This window comes from Cygnus atratus, chromosome 6 (genome assembly GCF_013377495.2).
Source record: "Cygnus atratus isolate AKBS03 ecotype Queensland, Australia chromosome 6, CAtr_DNAZoo_HiC_assembly, whole genome shotgun sequence".
NCBI lineage: Eukaryota > Metazoa > Chordata > Aves > Anseriformes > Anatidae > Cygnus > Cygnus atratus.
This window is the reverse complement of record NC_066367.1, coordinates 23,232,034-23,255,380: the sequence shown is the minus strand read 5'-3', so window position 1 is coordinate 23,255,380 and position 23,347 is coordinate 23,232,034. Positions and strand designations below refer to the sequence as shown.

The 23,347-nt window shown below is 37.8% G+C and overlaps 1 protein-coding gene across 14 annotated transcripts in view; it reads right to left on the bottom strand.

Moving 5' to 3' along the window:
- RBMS1 (RNA binding motif single stranded interacting protein 1) overlaps positions 1-23,347 on the bottom strand; it is a 154,933-nt gene that overhangs the window by 34,305 nt on the left and 97,281 nt on the right. For all 14 annotated transcript variants that reach the window (XR_004782162.2, XM_035570124.2, XM_035570143.2 and 11 more), the window contains exons 3-4: positions 4,301-4,359; positions 1,278-1,369 (exon numbers count right to left, since the gene is read on the bottom strand). Coding sequence is in view for 13 of the 14 variants with exons in the window: in XM_035570124.2 (XP_035426017.1) it covers positions 1,278-1,369; positions 4,301-4,359 (151 nt within the window). In the remaining variant the exon portion in view is untranslated. The remainder of the gene's footprint in view (positions 1-1,277; positions 1,370-4,300; positions 4,360-23,347) is intronic.

Sequence of the window (23,347 nt, the reverse complement as noted above, 5' to 3'; positions counted from 1 at the left end):
ACTAAAGATTAATTAAAAGGTCTTTATTAAACATTCATAAAATATTATAAAAAGAAAAAAGTCCAGTGTTTTCCAGTAAGCATGTATGTTTGTATCATGGCTGTAATGAAACATGCATTTAGTATGAAACATATGGTTTCCATTTTGTTGCCCTGGAACCTATCCAAAGACTTTTTATGTTGTTAGCTTAACTGTTCTCCTCAACTGAGAAGCTGTGGAAAATATCTCATCTGAAAACGATCTGTACCTAATGGATAACTATAAAAGATTTGCTAGAACTGCTGCAGACTATTTTATAAAAAAGCATCCAAGTTTACTGTTTAATTACTGGAATATTTTTATTTAATTAGAATATAATTTTCAAACTAACAAGAATTTACTTTAAGAGGTAACATAAATTATATGAACAGATTATGTTGAAAATATTTTCTTAAATAAATTTGTAGTGGTGTCTATGCCATTCTATTGGAAACTGGCCATCTGACCTAACAACAGCGCATGACAGAACTATTATTAGTATGTCATTTCCCTGATTTTATAGATTTACAAAACTTATATTGTGGTGAAAGAGCTCTTCTCTGAAGATCATGTTAACTAATAACCCAATTCAGAGGTAAGGATCAGTAAAAATGGTAGAAAAAGAAGAAAGATCGTATTTCTGTGTTTAAATGCTTGGGTTTGCTCTGATGCAGACACTGGTTGTCAAAGATTTGGATGGGAATTTCAAGAAACAGATCATGAATGCTCAGATTTAAATTTTACTTCTGTTAACACAAAATATATTAGAAATGCTGAAGACAAAGCCACAAGATTATATTTTGCTGTTATGCCTAAAAATTCATTCCCAAATTGAAAGGCTGTTAACCTCAGGAACTACAATTGGAAAATGTATATAAACTCTTACACCTGTATGCTGTAAACTGTTTAAGCTACTGACTTGTTCCAGAAATTAACATGATGAATTTAACCCATTAAGCCTTCTATAGTTCTTTAAAATTACTGCTAATCTTTCTTTTGATGAAAAGCCAATGGAAAAAAAGTATCATGAATGAAGTGAGAAATCCAACCAGATCTGTTTGGAGACTTGACCACACTGTTCTTTATTTCATGAGTTGAGCAGATTTGGGATATGCCATTAATATGCCACGTGGTTTGAGGTCTGCGCACTCTGTGATGGTCCTGCAACCTGAGAATGCACATGGCCAATGCTCTGCTACCATACAAGCTTGTTCATCTTCACAACCCACTACAAGAATTAGCCAGTTATTTTAACTCACCTTTGCCATCTGTGCTTGGACTCCACTAGCCTTGAGAGCAGAAACTGCCTTCTGAGCAGCTGCTGGGCTGTCAAAGTCAACAAAGCCATAACCTGAAGTACAAAACAAATTTCATCAACAAGAGAGCAAACAGCTTATAATCAAATAGTTCATATGCTACAAGCATGGTTTCTTAATACAATCTTCTTGTTGGTAAAAATGGCCAACATTAACTCCAAATTTCTTCATGGAGTCCCCAGTAATAACTACCTACCAAAGTCCTTTGACCTTGTGATGATGGGGACCTACCCTAGTGGAAAGAATCAATTTCCATGCCCATTCATTATCAGGATTTTGTCAAAATTTCTATACAAACAGTATAGTGCTTTGCTTTGTGTTATCTGGTACATATCCAGGAAGAACAAATGTCACATCACAAATTTATTTCATAGAGCCAGAGCCAACCGAGTAAAGCATAATCTGCTAATTTCTCTGAACTAAATTCTTAGTGTGGTTTAAGTAGGTGACCAATAAGGCTTTAAGTTCCAGGTCATTTACTCAGAACTGGGAAGGCAGTTTAGTTTAAAAGATGCATATCTACTGCACCATAACCCAATTTCTGGTGAACTGATAAACTAGTTACTTCACTGTATACACATAAAAGACAATTAAACTAGAAAGTGAGTGAAAACCCAGCTTCAGCAAATCAAATAGGTTTTTCCTATTGTTGTTACTGAAACCAGAATGTAAAAAAGTCTATTTTTTCTATGTCATATAATGCAATCTTTAAATGTTAATGTAAAACCAAAGTTAATTATAACAATTTCCATGTATACAAAACTTTTTTTTTCTTATTCTGAAGAGAAATATACAGCTAATAGCTTCCAGTACATTTGAACAGCAACATGCCCCAGCCCGTGCAGACATTGACCTTCTAGGCTGGGATTTTTTAAGGGAATCTGGGAGTTAAACGCTCAAAAAAAATGCTCACTAAAAGCTGATCAGAGTTTGGAAGCTACATCCCATAGCTACTTCTCTTACTGCAAACCTCATTCTGTATTTTTCAACCCCTTTCCTTCCCACCAGTGAACAGCCTCAAATATTAAAGAAATCCCTCCCCAATGCCTAAATTGGGATAAAAAAAAAACTAATGAAAACAATTCTAAAGGAGTAGAAAACTAAACTATTTCTTCAGAAGGTAACTATTATCTTATGTCTATACGGAGCACAAAAAGGTTGTGCAAAACTATAACTGAACCAGCTCTAAAGTCCTTAACTCAGGAAAAACAACCAGAGCTGCCTTGTACATCAGTGCAAGCTTATTTAACCTGCCAAGAAGCTGAAGAAAGCAGCATATTGTTCTGTGTAACATGTGGTGTTGTGGACTGTTAAATCTTGACATGAAACAGAGTGAATTAGTTCCTATCAAGTCTTGTGCTGCCAAGACAAAACGAGCCTTCCGTACCCACACTAGCACAGGTTATCACCACCACCACACTGTAGGGTGCAAAATAGATGAAGTTATATTCTGATACCAAGCATGCCATCAAAGCTGGCTTTGCCATCTTTTTGATGATATGTAAACTTAATTGCTCATTGCTCCAGTTAGTTTAAATCCCATGGTATGCTTTTTTGGCAAGAGCCAGAGATGCTGTCAATGTTTTGGTTAAATTCCAGTTAGATATCTGCATTCTGCCTACTTATGTTCCCACTGTAACTCCAAAGACATGCAGTGAGCTTCCCTGGAGCCTCAAGTTGCTGAATATTGTCACAATAGACTGCTAGTTACTGCTTCACACTGCTGAGATTTAAAATCTGTATTGGAAAAGTCAGCTCAAACATCTTAAAACATTAATGTAAGAATTTCTATGCTTAAATCTTTGAACAGTCAGGATCATAAGCAGTACTGCTGACAGAGCTCCCGAAGTCTTCAGGAACTGTGGGAATGGACAGAGTAAATCAGTGAAGTACTGTCTTAAGTACTAATGAATTGAAATAATCGAAAAGGGCATCCGCTATTTCCTAGTCACAATGTATGCAGATGACATCTGCATATAAGCTGGGGAAAAAATTCTAGAAATTTCAGTTTCTGCACTGTCAGCACCTCCTTAATTGCTTAAGATGGGGAGCTAGGGAGCTTTGCTGCTGCACTGCTTCCAAGTTCTCCACAAAAAACGAGACTTGATTAATGATAAACTCTCCTCTCTTGCCTCTGCCCATCAGTTTTACGCTCATTCATGAACTGTACACTCATTAACATTGCTAAATCAGCTGACTCAGTTCTTCGCTTTCCTTAGAAATTACCTTTTTTATTATTATTTTTTTTACAATTAAGAAACCAGAAATGTCTGAAATCTGATACTTCAGTGTCTGCTGTCACACCTTCTCCCACCACGCACGTTGCCGGGATATGAGATTACATCTCACTGTAATTGCATGGAGTGCTGTACATCAGTGAACTGACATATCCAGTTTATCTAAAGAAGTTTTTATATTTTTCTTCTGGTTGAAATTACTATAGTGAAAATGAACTCCCTCTTTGCTCCCAGTACATTGAACAGCACATAACTGAACACAACTGGTATTGGAACATGTAATTAAGCGCTCCTTTAAACTGTTCTAATTAGCAGAGCTGATTTCCACAATATATAATTTTTTCAGAGCTTAGTACAATCGAATGGTCTGCTGCAAGATTCCCTAGTTTCTCCAAGCGAAAGGAGAAAAGCCGCTTTTAACTTCATTTTTGTGTCTCAAATAGAGGCTAACTGCCAGACAACAGTGTGCATGTTGGCTTCGCTCGGGTTTGGCTGCACCACTGACACAGGCTGTCTGCCAGCTCCACTGGAAACAAATGTATTGAACACACTGACCATGGGCAAGAATGAGACTAGCTTACATGTCAAAATGGGGAGAAAAAAATTAAAAGCACTTAAAATACAACAATGGTTTATTTTATAAACTCAATTAATTAGTTAACTAATAAATAGTCAATTTTATAAAATCAATCAATTAATCAGGTGAACGCAATATAAAAGCAAACATACCTTTGCACTTGTTTGTTGTCTTATCCAAAATTGCCTTTGTGGATACGATTTTCCCATACCTAGAATGTATGGTACACATGTAATGAAGCAAGAAGAAAAAAACATCCTATTACAACAGATACCCAACAGATGTTGTTTTATATTCTATTATCCTTTACTTTCAACAAGTTACAATAATATATAGACTGTATAATGGAAGATATAATGTAGATAGATGTAACAAAAATTATCAAGAATTTCAAGCGTGATCATGCTCTACTCTCTCCCTGTGTTCCCAGTAGCACAGCAGAACAACAAAACAAGAAAGTGTTTTACTCAAAACAAAAACAAAAAAACCCCACCAATATAGGTAAACAATATAGGTAAAATCATGGACTCCTCCTGTCAGCATATGCACCAGATAAAGCAGACAAGAAACTGTCTCATCAGTGCTAGGCTTGATAACACAGTACAAAATAAAAATAAAATAGTAATAATATTATATTTTAATTATTGACCCAAACTGAAAGCGATGAAAACCTCTGTTATGGGTAGGTGACAAATCTAAGTCAGGTTTATGAAAGCTGATCAACAAAGCTGATGAAGAATTTTCTGTATCATTAAAATGGAAAATTGAAATGTAAACAATTTCAACTAAGCAAAACATCCCTCAGGAAAGTTTCTATTTTGTTTTTTAAAAGAAAAACCCTTTGTTTTTTTTTGAGTAGACTTTAAGTAGAATTTGATACTGTTGGTGAAAATTTGCACCTTGCTTTGGAGATCGAATCCTAAATTATTTTGATACAAAGGATGCAACTCCCCCAGCACAGAGATGGCCGCTACAGAGCAAAGCAGCAGCAGAATCAGAAACCAGCACAGGTTCACAAGTTTCTTACACCAACCTCCTTTGTTAACTTTTGAACTACGTTTGGCACAACATCATTACTACACAGGAGAGGAACTATGCAACATGAGTTTGTTTTTACATGAGAAAATAAGGTAACATTAATAGGTATACATAAGCACTGTGTCCCGAGAGGTTCTCTATCATTGTACAAGAACTGAAAATGAACTGAAAAGTATTAGAAATGTTATCAGCATAAGAAAGTGGAATTTGGGGAAGAATGAAGTTTTGCCAGCTCACTTGCTAAATATAACATCAGAGTGGCAGTTATGGAGTAGCATTTCAAAAAGATATTATTTCAAAAGATGACTAACTCAATTTCAGCAGAAGCTGTATTAGTCTTAAAAGTTCTTAAAAAGATGTAAGAAGCCTAATACATAAAGTTAGGCTTTCAAGTTAGGTTGGTTAGTCAGGCCTACTTAAGAGTACTCAAATCGCTGTTTAATTGTAAAGTGATAGTTATTTAAGGGTGAAACCTATCTATAAAGTGCTTTCTTCCTAAAGAACATTTAAATACATTTTTCAGTGTATTTATCAGTTTTTGCAACCACTTTCAGTTTTGCTCCCTTATTGTATTTAGAACTGTGAACATCTGCATTGACATAAAATTGAACTATCCATCTATAGCCTAAAAATGTACGCGAGTCTGTGAAAATACATGTATACTTCCATGCTAGAAGTTGTAGTAGAGCAACAGAAATTTTGCCTAATAGTTGTAGCATATACTTCCTTATTAGCGGCAGTTATTTTCCAATTGAGTCATTCCATAGAGAAAGCTTTATACCCTGTAAGTTCAAATTTCTGAACTTTCTCCGGAATTTTCCTGCAGGCACAGAGTAAATGTACACGTTGTAAATACACGAGAGGCAAACTGCTCAGGAGCACGGCTCTTCGGGATCCACTAAACTCATGTCCCATCACTTGCACCCAGCACTTGATGGCCAGCATTCTCCATACCCCACCAGCTTTCCTATCCTTCTTGAAGTGAAAAGCTACATAACCTTTTTTTTTTTTTTTTAAGAAAAAAATCAACAACAAAGGATTATCTTGTCCCTGCTACTGCTTCAGGTCTTGCAAGTACTTCACCAGGTATCCATGTAGACAAACAAAATAGGTGTAACCCTCAGTCAGTTTGGTCACTGAGGGGAGTTGGGGGCTGGCAATGGACTGTGCTGGCCCAGATACTGATGCACATCAGCCAGCAGCACCTAAACATGTGCCTGCGTATATCCTCCTTACAACCACCTCACGGTCCGCCTTCCAGTGTGCAAGGCTGCTGGTGATTTAAACCACTGTCCTAGAGAGCACGGCTCCTGCAAAGAACCAGCTGCTGTGGAAGACAGCCAAGAAACATCAGCAGTGAGTCTAGGAACGATTCAGAGAACCAGTATAACAATAGCAGCTATCGCCAGGGTTTCTCCTACAGTTTTCCCTGTAAATACTGCTCCCAAGTGATAGCTCTCCAGTCGCCATGAAGCACAGAAATGCAGTTTGCCCTACTTCAGCCTGACCAGCTGTACAAACCCCTCCCTGCTCCCACCATGTGGTCTGGTATTAGGGGAAATTAGTCCTTACAGTTCCTCATTAAGTACTTCCTTCAAAGGATGACTGTCGTGAAAACCTACTTCCTTCCTCCTGAATTCTGCAGCCCTAATACTACTGCTACCACAGGCTCCTGCACTCAACTGCTCATTTGAATTGAGATCTACCAGAAATCAATGATCTAATACATATTGGCGGGCAAGTGGTCCAAACTTACAAAAAGGAATATAGCAAGCAAGAGAAAAGTTATATTCCAAAGGTGTCTGTGATGTTAGGTCTTGCCTGCAGATCACCATTCCTCACGAAGCTCAAGCACATCTACCTGACTTAGGCACTGCTGACGCTACTGCCCTGCTGCTCCAAAGCATTACAGCATGCTTGATAAGAGTTGTACCAAAGGCAGGGCACATCTCTCAGGGTTGGCAGAATCACTTTTATGATGATAGGTGATTGCTCATTCCCTTTCCTCTAAAGCAATTAAAAGCAAACAAACTTTTTTCTTTATTTAGTGCCCATCTTGAGAAAAAACTGCTGATCTTGCTAATAACAAGCAACTAGCTATTACTTAGTAAGTAGGGTTTTTTTCTCCCAAAATAACATCGAATAAATTCAGTGAAAGGGTAAAGCCACATGTTCAACAGCAACATTTTTTTTGTAGTCCTACTAACACATTCTCTCTTTAGTCTGAATTATCTTTGGAGATGGAAAGGTGTTTTCAGCTTTGCATCTCTTTTCTCTGTTTCATTGGTACAGCACTTGTACTAGCATCAAATAATGTATTAAGAAAGAGGGGGCTTGGGTAATAGCCAGGTAAATAATTGCCAGGGTAGATTCATTATGGCATTAAAGGAGGTATGTTCAGTAACAGGCTATGTACCAGTGAACTAGCTATCTTTATAGTACAGAATACCGAGACAACATATATTTGGACAGAACATTAAGAAGAGACTTGCTCAAAGGCCAAGTTAGGGAGATTTCTCCGTAACTATTAGTATTGCTACTGATAGTGGAAGAGTAACTCTGCCAACCCATAATTCCTTCAGATCTACTGCCAGGCAATGTGAATGTCAAAACACAGCAATATAGCTTTGCTTTAGACACTTTTAAAGTGTAAAGCTTGAAACAAAAAAACTCAACACAAACTTTTAAAAAATCACATTGTTCAGTAATGTGATGAAATCCAGTACAAATAAGTGCACACAGATCTATTACATATAGCTAGAAGTACGTTATAGACTTTTAAAACATCTCTGAAGCATAATTTTGGCAACCTCCATGACGGAGGTGATGAAAGAAGAGGGTCTTTAAACTCTGTACGCTGATCAAACTGAACCAGTGTTTATTTTTCTCCCTTTGTACATCTGCTAGTATAATGAACATACTTGCAAATGTGCGGGTGATAAGGTGCCATCATAAGCATGGCAAAGAATGGGGAATGAAGTAGCTTGAAGGCTCAGCCACAAGTGCTATTTTGAGTGTTGAAAGAACTTATCTGTGTGTGTATTAGGGGAGGTACAATAAGAACAGGTAGCGAGAGGAGAGGCTTGATATGGGTTGTCTGGAATGTACCATTTAAGTCTTTGTCTACAGCTTAACCTCATTCCACCAAGCTCAGTACTGTCCTTCGCAGTATTTTCCAACTGTCTTTCAGCTTGTGGAGTTAAGGGTTTTCTACCACCTAGCTTTGACTTGCACCCTAACATGCCAAAAGGACCTCTGCTATTCTGGAAAGTCTTTTAGAGCTGCCTAGCTCCTCCATCCTGAAGTGCGCAGAACTTTGTGCTGAAGATCGACGGTAAATCTCTCTTTGCTGAAGCCAAGTCCAGCTGTAAAAAAGAGCATTCCTAGAGATCCTGCTGTTATCCCTTGTCTTACTATAGTGCTACAAGAACACCTATGCTATGCAGAAACAATGCAGCATATCTTCTGTGTTTATTCTAAATTATATTTTAAATCTTAGCATCTTATCACTACCCTTCGTGGAATGCTCTTTATTTTTAAGAGCCAGAATCATGAGGTAAAGCCAGGCATGGATTTCATAACATGCACGTGGCTCTGAGTACATGAAATCACTATAAGGTGGAACTGTGAAAGGAGAGAGAACCTGGCTGAGCACAAAAATTCCAGTAAGGAGCCCATGTCCTCACTGGTTGACCCAAAGACAAGAGAGAACATAAACAGTCTGATCCAGCCAGGAGGGCCATAGAGAAGAGCAGATCAGTTAATCCTACAATACATTGCAGTTGCTGCATGCATCTGCATCAAAATAAACCTTACTTTAGACTAGGGTAAACAAACAGAATGAACTGGGTAAAAAGAATGGGAGAAATACTTTAAAAGTAATTGCTGTATATTAATTGTAATACTGAATAGAAAATGCTGGTGGGGATGCTTAGTCCATAAAAGAGCTTAAAAAAATAAAAGACGACTGTCTTCAAACATGGCCTGAATTAGTGCACAACATGGTCCGTGTGCACCTTGCATGCACTCAAGAAGTGGAAATTTTTTGCTTGACAGGGAATATTGTTCTTCTATATGACCCCAAATAAATGCACGTAACAATTACCGATTTCTCTGAATCACTGAACTTTTAAGCTAGCATCCTCAGGTCCCCAAACCCAAAGCATTCTAATTTTGAAACAGTACAACTCAAAAAAAAAAAAGTTATGTGTAACTAAGGATTGTAATAGCCAAGTCTACATCACAGTCTGTACCATACTTGTAGTCTATGTGGAAGCCCAACCAGTTCATCTTGATGGAGACCCGAAGAGAGAAACCTGAGCAGTCTGTGGGAAGGCCTCACCTATGCTGCAGTTCTCAGTCTCTCTGCTCCTTTTGCACCAGGTGGTATCAAGAAAACAAATTTCCTTTAACTGAGAAAAGAGTCTAAGGAGTTGCCAGCAAGAACTGACTTGGTGCAGCTGGCTCCCATACCTCACTGCTCTTCCAGTGTTCAGGGCACTTCCAAGACAAGAGCACAGCCAAGGGAACATAATCAGCCCCAGCAATCTTTCCTCCTGGATCCAAGAAACAAACTCAGAGCAGTGACTGAGCAGTACAAAAGGCTGTAATTGGCTCCCATACTCTCTTGTGTCTTGGAAAAGTGTTGTACCGAACCTCAAGATCTTGCTTCCTTTTAAGCCTAGATAAACACTGTTGTTGTTGTTTCTCCATGAATAAAATCTTGTCTTTGCCAATAAGGGGAACTGCAGAAAATAAATGTCTATATAATAGTGATAGTCCTCGTGATAGCCTACTCCAATCCTGCTCCAACTTAATTATGGGTAAATGTTCTGGTTACAAAAAGTTGATAAAGAAACTTATTCCATCCAGACGAATACTGGGCTTGAAGAACAGCACCACTGGTTGCACAATCTATAGCCATATGGTTTCCATTTTTAAATTCTTCTTCATCATGTTTATGCCGTAGTGTAGAAGGAGGTATCATGGGAACATTTTGTCTGTTGTTTTCTGCTGTTGGAAGGCACACTGCTCTTTGACAAACTCTTTGGAAGTCACTTGCTTTATGCTCATCAGACATAAACATTTGCTCACCAGAGTGCAATGAGTACCTACCACTGAAAGTTGGATCAACCATTTTAGTGTGTAATTTAACATTACAAAAAAGCTGCATTTATTAGTTATATTAATTTCATTTGCACAGTTAACGGGTATGCATAATGTAGCTTAGTATGAGTTGTGTTTCAAAATTGTTCTAGATCTGGCTAATTTGTTTGGTTTAGCAAAAATTCCTTCCTACCTTAGCTTCAGATATTCAAGCACTAGGTTAATCAACTCAGCCAGATGTGCCCTGCTTCAGGCATCTGTTCATAAATTTCATTATGCAGAAAACAGGACTTCCTCATGAACCTAAACTAAAGCTGAAGCTCTGCTTTGGTGACATTTCTGTTGTATGGTCACGTGGTTTTGACAAAGATAGTTCCATTATTTCTTATTAATTATATCTTTGAATCTCCAGTACTTCAGAGAGAAAGCTGGCATTCTCAAAACAGCCAAGTAACTCTCATTGTTGTTTTTAACTGTTTTACTCTACAAATAAATAACAGCTAACCAAGCAGGTTATAATTTATTATGATGGAAACTAACTACTGTTTTACTTCAACTTCACTTTGCAAAATTGCTAAAATTACATTTTGTCCTTTAATGAGAAGATTATTTTTTGATGAGTTAGAATCTACATACCAAAAAAAAAAAAAAAAAAAAAAAAGATCCAACACAAACCTTTGCTTTACTGACAATTCAATAGTCTTACACGTTGCTGGAAATTCTTTGCAAGATCAAGAACATTTTTTTGTTCTCTAATTCTTTATTTAAATTTTGCATATTTTCATTTTCAATAAAAATCAATGGGTAAAAGCATATACCATCATTGTTACTGACACAGTTACCAACATTAGCATGCTGCAAACTAGCCTTACTTTGGTACAAAAGATCTTTTTTCAGGCTCAGTAGGTTACAATTCCAGATTTCACTGAGAAGTAAAGAAAAGTGGCAAAACAGATGCAAAATCAGCAATACGCTATCAGATCTTACAGATATCAGTCTTTAGAAGAACAGATGCTTAGTACAAAAGATATATACAATTCTTATCAGTGAGGTATGAACAAATGCCTTCTTAGTTTCTTGGACAATATTGATGGTAACAGAAAAATAGTATTTTATGAATAGGTTTTACAGTGTTCTAGCTCTGCATAACGTTTCTACTCCTTATAGCTAAAAGGAACTAGGAATTCAAAACTGTCATGAACAGTAAAGTGACACACAGGAAAAAGATTTTGGAGATTATTATTTTTCAGCTACTTTTTTTTTTTTTTAAAGAGTAGTTATTTCCTGGTTTAGCAGAGGATGATCTGTGGGGATAGGAAAGAAATGCTTTTAGAATCAGGAAATGTTTGCTTCCTCTTGCTTTGCAGAGATGTGAATAATCTCTATCCACTGCATAGAGGCTGACTAGAAGTCAAGGAAAAAAAATTGTTAGCATTCTACAGCTATTTTTACTACATTTTGCAAAGGTTTTTCAATTAGTATGCTCCTTTTTGCACAACAGATTGATTATCTTAAAAGCATGACCCACTTTACAATGCCCTTTCATTTAGCACAACTGATGAAAATTGCTTTTTTAGTATCTCTACGTATTTTAAACATTTAAGACTTATTATAGCTGACACTAAATCAGCATTCCTAATGCGTGTAGCAAAACAACAGATTTCTAACAATTCCCTGTAGAGGTTTATTCTCCATCAATCATAAATCACTGGGAAAAAATCTAGCAATGTGTTTATTTGGGTTTTTTTTAACAGGTTAAGAATTTTGCAATATATGGAAAAAAAAAAGCAGTTACTCTTCAGTACTATGATAACATGATCATGGAAAAAAAAAAAATCTATGAAGCCTCCCCCTCAAATAGCTTTTGGAGTTGGAAGGGAAGGCTCTTATATTCCTCTCTGGAAGGTCTCAAGAAGAATTCAGAATGGTACTAAGTGAAAAAGAAACAACAGCAGTAGAATGGAAATAATGAGATCAAAAATACTAAGTATAAAATCTTTACATTAGTGTGGTGACTTTTTTGTTAATTTCAAAATTAAATGTAAATGTAATTTCGAATGAAATGTAAATTAATGAAATGTAAATGTCAAAAATTAAAAAACAAACATGGCAAATTCTGAAGGATTTACAAGCATCTGTTGCCTTTGTTGCTTCACTGAAGATGTGAATACAGATATTTAGCAAAACTATGATTAATAGTCACCCACACTTTGGGGTGAGATTTTTTAAGCCCTGAGTCTTAGCCTATTTTCACTCAGCTGCAACGTGATTTTTCCTCCTAAACACAAGGTATTTTCACTGAAGCTAGCTAATGATGCCCTGCCTTCTTTTCCTTTGCAGCAGAATGCCATCCTCAGCCAGCACTTAGAGGGGGCCACTCATGCTAATCACTTTTGAAAATTACACTCTTCATTCTTCACAGAATTGAAAAGCAACCCAAAAATTATACACCTGTGATGTTCAACACAAGGACAACAGCAAGCTGTTCAATTTAATTTAGTCTGCTCATATTTAATTCCCATTTAATATTTCATAGGCCAGAGAGATGACAATGTTCAACTCAATGGTAGGTAGGGACTGAAGCAACAGCTCCTGACATGGAAAAATGAAGGGCAACAACAGCGAAAGTGCCTGAGCAAACCCCTTGACCCAGTGGAGGGGATCTTCCATGTCTTGCAGACACCTAAAGATTCTCACCACCCTAATGATTCTTACGAAAGCCAGGATACCAGCAGGCTGGTCCCAAACTTGCTGATCACACATCTGCTTTAACTCGAAGAGGTTGTAGTAACAAGACGGAAAGAAGGAAGAGGTCACATGCTGTGAAGAAAAATGAAATTTAAGGCAAGAAACTCAGACAAACGATCCCATTCAGCGTCTCTTACAGACGCTGCCCCTGCAGTAACCCAGCCTGACTTCTGACAGGCTGAGGTGATTTAGCATAATCTCTGAGCCATCTGCTAGGCTGCCTATCAGCTCAGTAGCCTTGTTACTCCACAGTTTATAGGTTAAGCGGGATAAATAACCTATCAGAAACACAAATGGATTTGCCTCTTTGACACACTTTGAAGTGCAAATATTGTGTAAGTAACCATAGCCTTCTTTCTCCTAAACTGGGGGGAAAACCATCACAGTAATGCATTAATCTAAGTATCTGTTCTGTAAGAAAAGGAAATTATGTTTATCAACATCTTTAACAGTTTAGCAGTAAATACTTGATACCTTCATTTTGCCTAAACTTTTAAGAGCTTTTCTATTTACCTGTGTTAAGACTTACATGCTAAGTATTTTAAAAGTGGTGAACTACAGTTTTCAAACTTCTTTTTGAATAGATGCAAATTCTGGTTGACACTAAAAACATTATATCCTGCCAACATGATACTGAATTTAATGACCAAACTAGTAAAAAACAGCTATACCTGTTTTTTGTTTTGTTTTAAATATTTAAATATTTTTGAATTTAAGGATAGAATATGAAATGACACACATAAATTATTGTTAGATTGAATGGTTTAGAAACTTATGTACTGCTATGATACTTCTACCACAGTACAATGTAATTGATGTGAAGTACTCTTATGTTGAAAGTATTATAGAAAGTTTTACCGTAAGACACCAAACATGAAGATCAATAATACAAAAATGATTTCTACAATTACTCAGCAGCTAATTACAAACAAATCCCTGAGTTATTGTAAATTAACATTCACACAAGAAACAATTGGTAGATGGTACATCATTAGAAAAAAATCAAGAAGTCTGCCTTTCAAGTCCTGCCTCACGAAGCAGCCAGCACTTTCCAGTCTACACCATTCACTGTCCAGTTTAGCAAAGTAAACTTGGAGAAACGTTATCTTACAAAAAGAGATAGATAATTCAAACATTTTGGAATTCTCAGTTAACCTACTTTTTAGGACTACACAATCATTCTTATTTAAATAAAACATAGGATAATCTCCATGTTCTACAGCAGTTTGCTGCACCTCGCCTGTGCATCTGCTGACAACATTTGGGTACATGGGAAGGGGTTACACTTTCCTACAGCTACGAGGTGGAACAACATGTTATTTTAAGAACGCAAATGTTGGTCTCTTACCTTAACACTACAGAACGGACACCAAGTATGTCTGGGTTAAGAATAAAATACTGAAAAAATTTGCATTTTAAACCAACCCCCATCAAAAGCCAAAGCAATATTCTTTGAAGATAAATTACCATAGTTCATGTGGCTCATCGTAAGAATATAAAAAATATGAGAAAGCATAGAGTTTCACATAGTCATGAAAGATGCAGGTTTTTTTGGAAAATCATAATTCATTGGCATGCAAAATAATAAAGTTCTGAACAGGTTTAAATTACATTTCTGGAATATTATTTCTACTGTCTGGCAATTTCTTTTATCCCCTTTTTTCCATACTGAGAAATGATCACCAATCAAGACAATGGTTTGGGAAGATGAGAAATTAAACCACAGATAAATGTTAATACGTATTTATAAGCCAAGCTTGTGGCAGCTCTGCAGACTTGCATGTATTGATTTACCACTGCTAACCGCTTTAATCTGAAAGTAAGGCAGTATTTCTACACCCAGGCATAAATCTTGGCAAATTCCAGCCTCACCAATTTTGCAGAGCCTACACTAACAGCTTGAAAGAATAAAACTACGAAGACATAAGAGAGCAGTTCTTGTTATTCATAATTTATAACTCCTTTCTCCTGCCTGTGCTAAGAAGTACAAGATCAGCTTGGGAGCATAAATTAGTCTCTAGATTGTATACCTAAAGGCTTTTTTTTTTTTTTTTAAATTCCTCCTCATCCTCCATCCAAGCAAGCCAAACTCACTCATTCTCAGCGTCTCATGCACTGTCCTTTTTTTCTTTTTTTTTTTGGCTTTTCCTAAGTATATTTCTTTTTCTTGTGGGAGGGAATGAGGCACAAGGCAAGGGTAAAATTAATTTTTATCATCACTGCCCAATACTTCTTTTCCCTTGTTTTAATCAGAACAGTCTCAATCAAAAGGTGTTTTTCTGGCTACAGTCCAAAGTAGTGTTAGGCTAACTCCTATCTGGATAGACAGACAGACACCTATTAATGCTACAATCCTGTATTATCTACAAAAGGTTACTCTAATTTATTCTTGCCTATTAATATCACTTCTAGAGGAGGTCACTAACCTCCACTTATACCCTCAGTTTAAATAAGCAATGCCCCAAGGAATATGTTGAAAAAGGCTTGGAAGCCACGGGATTGGGGATTGCTAAAATACAAGGGCATTTCTGGCCACATCCCCTTTCCTAAACCCTGACCCACTTGTTAGCTCTGAACTACAAAAACTGTCTCACACATTATGTAAGTTATATATATACACCTATGTAAGTACATACTATATATATGAACACACACACACACACACAATGATTGTTGCTGCATTTATTTTGCATGGAAGATGCTTGGTCACTGGAATAATGCCTCTCATTGGTAACTGTTTTTAAGCATGTTCTGTTTTTGTAATACTACGATGACATAAAACCAACAACACAAACCAAGCTGCTGGGTTAAAATACATCCTTCGTAAAGATACCTATTTGCTTTTCCCTGCATCTTGCGCTAATTTAACACCCAATCCTTGTACAGAGTTGACTGCCCCTCTCCTTTTCAGAGGGCACAAGAGGGAAAAAAAACAAATAGTTCAATACATTCAGGTAACTTCTAGTCTCTCTGAACCGCATTTCAAAAATGCTTCTTTTATGAAATACTCATAATAACATCCTGCTTTCAATAGCTATTCTGTACTGGAATTAACAGCTAATTATGAAGCAACTGCAAAATTAATACTAGAGTCTGATCTCCTTTTATTTCTGGTAACTTAATGTCAATCATACTAAGATGGCACTAAATGGACAAATTATCCAAAATCACTGCTAGACCTTCCAGAGGCCTTGCCCCCTAAATAGCATGGCTTGTAGGTTTGATCCCTATTTGAATTTGCTTCTCTACTCTCAAGTCCCAGCTGTGCTGAATAGCAAACATCTCCATTTCAATAGGGAAAATGGTTGGACTAAAGTAGTTCTCCCCAGGGGTCAAAATACTTCAGAAGGGCATTTAAGTGGCTGTATGTTATTGAGCAGAAACATCAGCTCACATATTATTGATTATAGCTGCATGGCTCTGTTGAAAAGATGTCTGCAGTAGTATTAAGTGCTGAGATAGGGACAGAGGAGTGTTATGCATTAAAAAATACTATCCATCTGTTGCCAAATTTCAGATACATGAGCAATCACAAGTTGTAACACAAAATCTAATGTGCAACCTTTGCGGCTGATGTGTCAGGTCACATTCAGCGACACTTCTTCAGTTTCACACTGCTTCAGATAGACAGCCTTTTGAATATTGATTGAAGCAAGCAGGAGGCAGAGCTTGATTTCTGCAGTTTTGCAAAGAGAATGTAATAGATACTTATCTGGAAATTTGCTTTTGGTAGCTAAAACATACCATTTTTTTAAAAAACACCATTAACCTGTTCTGATCCCATCACTGTAGTGGCTAGCCAAGTATAACTGAAGTTTTCTGAAACCACCACACATTCAGCCTATTCTTACTCATGAGGTGCAGACAGACATACAGACACAGCACACTGCACTACCAGACTGTCATGTAGAATATACCTGAGCTGGCTGAAACTAGTGTGATCCCCCAGATTCTCCTCTCCAGTGATTTTTTTTTTTTTTTTAATATAACGACTATGTCATATACCCCCATGGAAGGGTAAGTCAAATGTCCCAGGCTGCACTTTGGCTGATATGTACTGGGAAGCACTCGGATTGATGGGTTTCACTGTGAGGAACACAGACAAGGGAGTTTAATGCTAGCTGAGCAGGGAAAACACAGTCCATGGGTAGCTTTGCACAACAGTGACTCCAAACTGGGCCAACTAGGCATTAAACAGATGAAGACAGATACAATATTGCTTAAAAAGAGCAGCCATGGCAGTTTCACAAACCCAGAGCATCACAGAAGGGACTATACAAAAAACGCGTTCTGGTACAGCACCAGGAAAAAATCAACCAGCCAATGCACTACAGACAAGCCCAAAGTCAGCAAAGTTAGTTCTGTATCACACACAACACAACTTTCTCGAACAGATTCAACAACATATGACAAGATGGTAGTTAATACGGTATAGTCACAGTGTTTCTGGGCTTTACGGACCTATACAGACCATTTTTCTTTTGTCTTCTGAGAGCCTGAGATGACTATTCCTTTCTTGTAGGACAGCAAAATGATTTTTTTTCCTGAAAGTAATGAAGTGCTAAGTGAAAGAAGCCAGAGCTTCTACACTTGAAGATGAATCTCAATGCCAATGCTTAGGATTCTAGAATAGTTCATTTACTACTTTTCCAAGCAACTTAAGATGCTTAAATCAATCGAAATTGAAATCTTGGAGTATTTTTGACAAAAACCACTCAAAAGCAGGCAAATGTCATGGATGCAGCTATTTCCCAGAAAAGGGCTGAGAATCTGAAGAGGAAAAGGCTGTATCCAAAGTCAAAAATCCACTCATTAGTAAGGAGTTAAACAGTATCTAGGTCAGTCGACAGTCTTTCCTGCACAGCCTCAGCTCGCTGCACATCGGAAACGCTGTGTGGGAAGGCCAGGGAACTGAACTCACAGACCAAGTATGACTCAGACTGCAGTAATTTAATGACACTTTGTTTCTCTTAAATTATCCTCGGGATTAAAAGAATCCACACCCTCAACATGGAACCAAATCAGGGTGAAAGGAAGAAACCACAAATTCACGGATCTTTGAGACAACAAAAGGTATCTAGAAGCAAATTTAGTAGTAGGAGGAGAGGACTGAGCCCTTTCCTATAACATACTATACGGTCTGAGCAGCAGAAGGTGAAGAATTTGAGCCTCAGTCAGATGTTCTTCTGAAAGCCCTAGTGGGGATGATCTCAACAAGAATGTCGAGGAACTGTTTGCCAAAAAAGCAGAGGAGAGCTGTCACGGCCAAACGCCAACCTCCACGACAGGAAGGCAATTTGAGAGAAATAGCCTCAACATTTCCTCTGTCGTTGCAGAAGCTGAACATTTGAGCCGTCAAATGTCTTTGGCACCAGGATGAGAAGACAACTACAAGATCCTGAAGAAGGCAGAACACCAATGACCCAGGCCCAAATACAAATCCATTTAAACCCTTGAGGAGCAGTTAAAATTCCTGCAAATTCTGCCCCACTGTACAAAATGGAAGTTTGGACAGGACACTAACAAACAGAAGAAAACACTGCCCTCAGAAGTACTCCTTCCTGACTGCAGTGCAAAATTACAATGATTTGCTCTTTCTTCTGTACTCAGAGATGCCTCCTACCCTTCACGTAAGGGAAGGACAAAAAAGGCACACTAACTAACACAAAAAGAAGAGAGAAATATACCCTAAGGGCGCTAAAATGTCTTCTGTCACAGGAACTCATTATTTTTCTCCTAGAGAAAAAGAAATTAATCTCTCCTTTTTCGTGGAAAAAGAAAAATTAACAAGATCGCTGTGGTGAGTTCTGATGTAAACAGCAGTGGACCCTTTTTTCAGAAGTGTTTTTATTAGTATATTGTGATGTACATTGCAGACCAATTATAAGGAATTAAGCATCTCAGTTCACTAAAGTATATTTGGACATATTCTAACATAATTATCTCATGGAATTTAAAAAAAAAAAAAGAAAAAACTCACATAGTTTTCAAAACATACATCCACCATATAAAAATCACTAGGATGCTTGGTCAGCAAACAGTTCTCTTTGAAAGTAACATCTTGCTTACGTTTCAGCTACAAACACAACCATGGAGGAGTCCCAGTCCCTTATCCCCTCTGGTAGGTGAGGGGGGTTTGGATCCAAGCAAGTTGAGGTGGAGGGCTCTGCCCCGAGAATACAGACGTTGTCTTTCCCTTATCTCAAAAAGAAATCAGACTCATAAGCCTTTTTTTTCTCTGGCTATCTGCCCAAGAACATCTTAACAATTTGGGCCTGTAATCTACTGACACCTACATAATTTTTTCACCTTATCAACTCTACCTAACTCAGTTTTACAAACCGGTGAGCTTGTGCTCCTTAGACTACTACCACAATCTCAGTTCAAGCGTTAGACAGGAAACATTTCATCACTGATAGAAAGAGCTACCCCTTCTTCCTGGGACAAAAACTCTTTTCAAAATATTTAATATTTGCAAGACTGTATAATTCAGAGCAAGTCTCCTAGACTTCAAAGAGAATTAAGAAATATGTAACTGAATAAGCAATTAATGGAACTGGTGGAAAAACCTTTATAATTTCTCATGGAACAAAGTAACATGCAATTCACTTGGGAAGAAACAGAAGACTGGGACAGATGACTGTGTATTTTTATAATGTCATAGCTGAATATTTGGAAGATGTTCAAAAAGAATTGATCTTAATTTACATAGCGAAGAGCACATTCCTGCTGCGGCCACGGTATGATGATGGATTGTTTTCAATGGCAGTCCTGGCTAATGGCCTTTCTAGTACTACGTACCTCCCTGTTGCAACATGAAAGCCCTGTAAGCTACCACTGTCACTGAGGAAAAAGGAACACGGAGCAACATTTTCCCTCACAGTATTTGAGATCTTCAAAATATAGCAAATAAACTTTCAGCAACAAAAAAACAGCCTTAACAATAAAATTTCAGACAAAGCCTGCCATCACTCTGCAACATAATAAAAGCATACAACAAATGTGGGGTGTTGAATACAGGTTATCTGAGAAACAAAAATGAAGGTGATTTACAAATGCTCCTTTTCAGGTCACAGAACTGCATACAACGATGTGGGGAAGGAAATGCAGGATGCTACGTCAGCTCCACTGCATACCCTGCCAGGCTGATACCTGCAGGCCCTGCAGGGAAAGAGTCTCTCTCTCCTCTCTGCCAAGCAGCTTCTCCAGAGCTTCACCAAGTTATTCCCACTTAATACAGGGGAGGTTTCTGCCCTGGGGTACTGTACAGCTATGGGTCAAAAACAAGAAGGGGGAAAAAAAAAAAGAAAGAAAAAAAAAGAACCAGAGACCGCAGAGTTTATCTGGCACACTGCAATTGTGTAGCTGAAAATCTCAGCCTTCGCTATCAAACAAACTCTGAGTCCAGGTTATGGAGTGCTAAGTGGTTTTAAATCCTAATACTGGCATTAGGAGCTGTGGGCTCCTGCAGGTGCTTGGTGCTTTCTAGGATTACTCTTTGTGAGCACTCTGCAAACAAACAGAAATTAAGCTTGCCATTGTCTTGTAGGCATATGTAAGCTTTTCTGTTTTACATGGGGTTTGTTAACACAAAATGAAAGAAGCAAGAAACACCAGTTCCTTGGTGATTTCACATATGTGCTAAATAAACAAATAATAAATAAATAAAACTAAGTACTGAACTGCAAGGCTCTGCTGGTTTCCAGACTCCAAAAGCTCTTCAGCTCTTCAGTTCATCAGCAGTGTCCTCAAAACCAGAAGCAAATAGCCTGGCTCTTTTTCTGGGGTTTAGATATTTTTATTTCTGACATTTAGGGTTTCCAAATAAAAGACTTCAGACTTCTGCAGTATTTGTATTACCCTTGTATACAGAATTGTTTTTATCATGGTTTTATATCTTCTGATACCATCACATTTATTTCACTATTGCAATCACTCATACATGAAAAAAAAAATCCTTATTAATGCTCCAGAATAATTGGTGCTATTCTGAGAGACTTCTGAAAGCTTGTTAGTGACTATATGTAAAACAGAAAGCTACTCTGGGGCTTGAAATACTGACAATGTGTAAGGTCTAAGTGAACAATGTTCTCCTAGGCAAAAACACTGATCTGCTGCTCTGTCTTTCAAAGACAGTATGCACAATTACACAGCTGTACAGAACACAGAGAAAACAAACAAACAAAATACATATTTGGGGCTAATTAGGTCAATTATGATGGTAAGAATACCAATTATCAATTAATGCCATGTACTTATTAAGTTAATACCCAAATTGTTAAGTGAAATAATGCACATTTTTTTATTTTAGGGAATTTTTCTTGTGGCAGCAAAGCAACAGACTCCAAGATTTTCCTCTTTTGGGAAAATAAAATACTAAAGTGAGTAAGAGAGGAAATTGAAATGGAAGGTGTAGGATAGGAGTACAAACTCAAACATACTTCTACTGAAATTGATTCCGTTAATGATTAACTCAACCCACACAGGTTATTTCAAGTGGAATATTTGTACTAGTAACAGTGTCAAAACAGACCCCAAATCAAAGTCTTCTTTTTTTGTGTTTTCATTGGTGCTTTTTCTTCCTTTTCCATGTATCATAATATTATCTACATCCAAATTAAAATTTGACTTTTTTCCCAGATACTGCATATCTCTCTGCAAAGGTTAGGTATTTAAATGTTAATTCTTCTCCCAGCAGCCCTTTAGAAACCTAATTTTCTACAGGGTTGGTTTAAGTCTTCAGTAAGGCACTGTTCAAAGTGAACTAAGGCAGCTGACATTTTTTGAATGTGAAAACATGATCAAATTTTAGAACTTGTGGGAAAACAATTGAGGACCTAGGTCTAACATTTTGGGATGATTTTTTCCTCTTCATTTGTTTTAAGGATAAACACTGATTTTTCTCCCAATTTCCTCAGTTGCAAATTTCACTGGAAGTTACAAATCTGAATTTACTTGTTAATCTACAATTGCTACTGCTTTCACTCTGCAGGTAGAACACAGATGTTTATTATCTGGGTTTCATACAATCTGGGGGTGTTACTTTTTCAACCCTATATGCAGCTTGGCAGCAATGTGGGAAAAAAAGGTTGAAAGGTTACTGAAAGAAATGGCTGGTCTTATAACGTGTCAACATCAGATGGCTCATTTTTTCCTTCCAAGGAGTTAGCATTACATAACTCAGAGCTAAGCAGAACTAACCTTTAGCAAACAGCCAGACTTCACAAGATTTCTAAGAGTTATGTGAAACTGCATTAGATATGAGACATCAGATACAAGAATCTGTTTGCAAATACAGACCCTGCTTTCGACTCCAAATGGTATTCCGAGGAAAAGGAAAGTTTAACATCAGCATGCTGGGGTAAAAATCAACCTAGGCTCTAAGCCGACTCAGTTCTTAAGTGGTTTCTGAGTGAGACTCCTGCCTAAGCTGTCTTTAAGAGGGACAGCGTTTGGCATCCACATTGTGGCTCTCACTATAGAACGTATCAGGGCTTGTTAACACTTCCAGTAGTCCCCTGAAATTAAACAACCCCCTTCAGAATGTTCTTGAATTACTGGTTATTCTGATGAACAACTGTGGTGCTATCACCTCCCATCTGAGATGGGCCCCTGCCACCAGGGGAAACTGGGACTGGGACCCTGATCAAAGGCATTCCAGCAGCTGCCACAGAGCTTTTTTTTTCCTGCGGCTCTGCGATAGGGAACAAGGGTTGCATCTCTGTAGAACAAATACCTGCAGACTTGCAAATGCTTACACATTTTACAGGCCCTATGCTACCAAATCAGCTTTTTGTTTCCCAGCTAGAGATCTTCCACGGTGGTAACTTTTGCAGATCTGTTTTCCTAGTGCTCCTTTTACAAGCAGCTGCGGCTGAAGCATTCCTTCCCCTCTCCTCGCCCCCACTTCCTAAAGGAAATTCCATGGGATCACCTCTTCTCTGGCCCCACGCTGCAACAAAACTCTCATCCCCTGGGGGAGATGGAGCTTGGGCAATCGCTGGGTCCCAGCATCTGCAGCTGAAGCCCAAAGGGGGCCGGGCCACTTGGTGCACTTGGAGGCAGTTCTTGGTTTTAAGAGGCTGTGCGGAGGAGAGTGGCTGATTGCTGCTAGGCTATTGCCACTAAATGAAATGCTGTGTTAGAAAAAACTTTATTTTTTGCTTAAACTTGAAGTCTGATCACAAAATGGAAAGAGGAAATTAAAACCATCATACTTGTTTTAAATTCAAGGTATCTCAAGAGATTTTCTGCATCCAGAGGGTAGGACTCTAAGACAACTTCCCCCCCCCCCCCCCCCAATTACA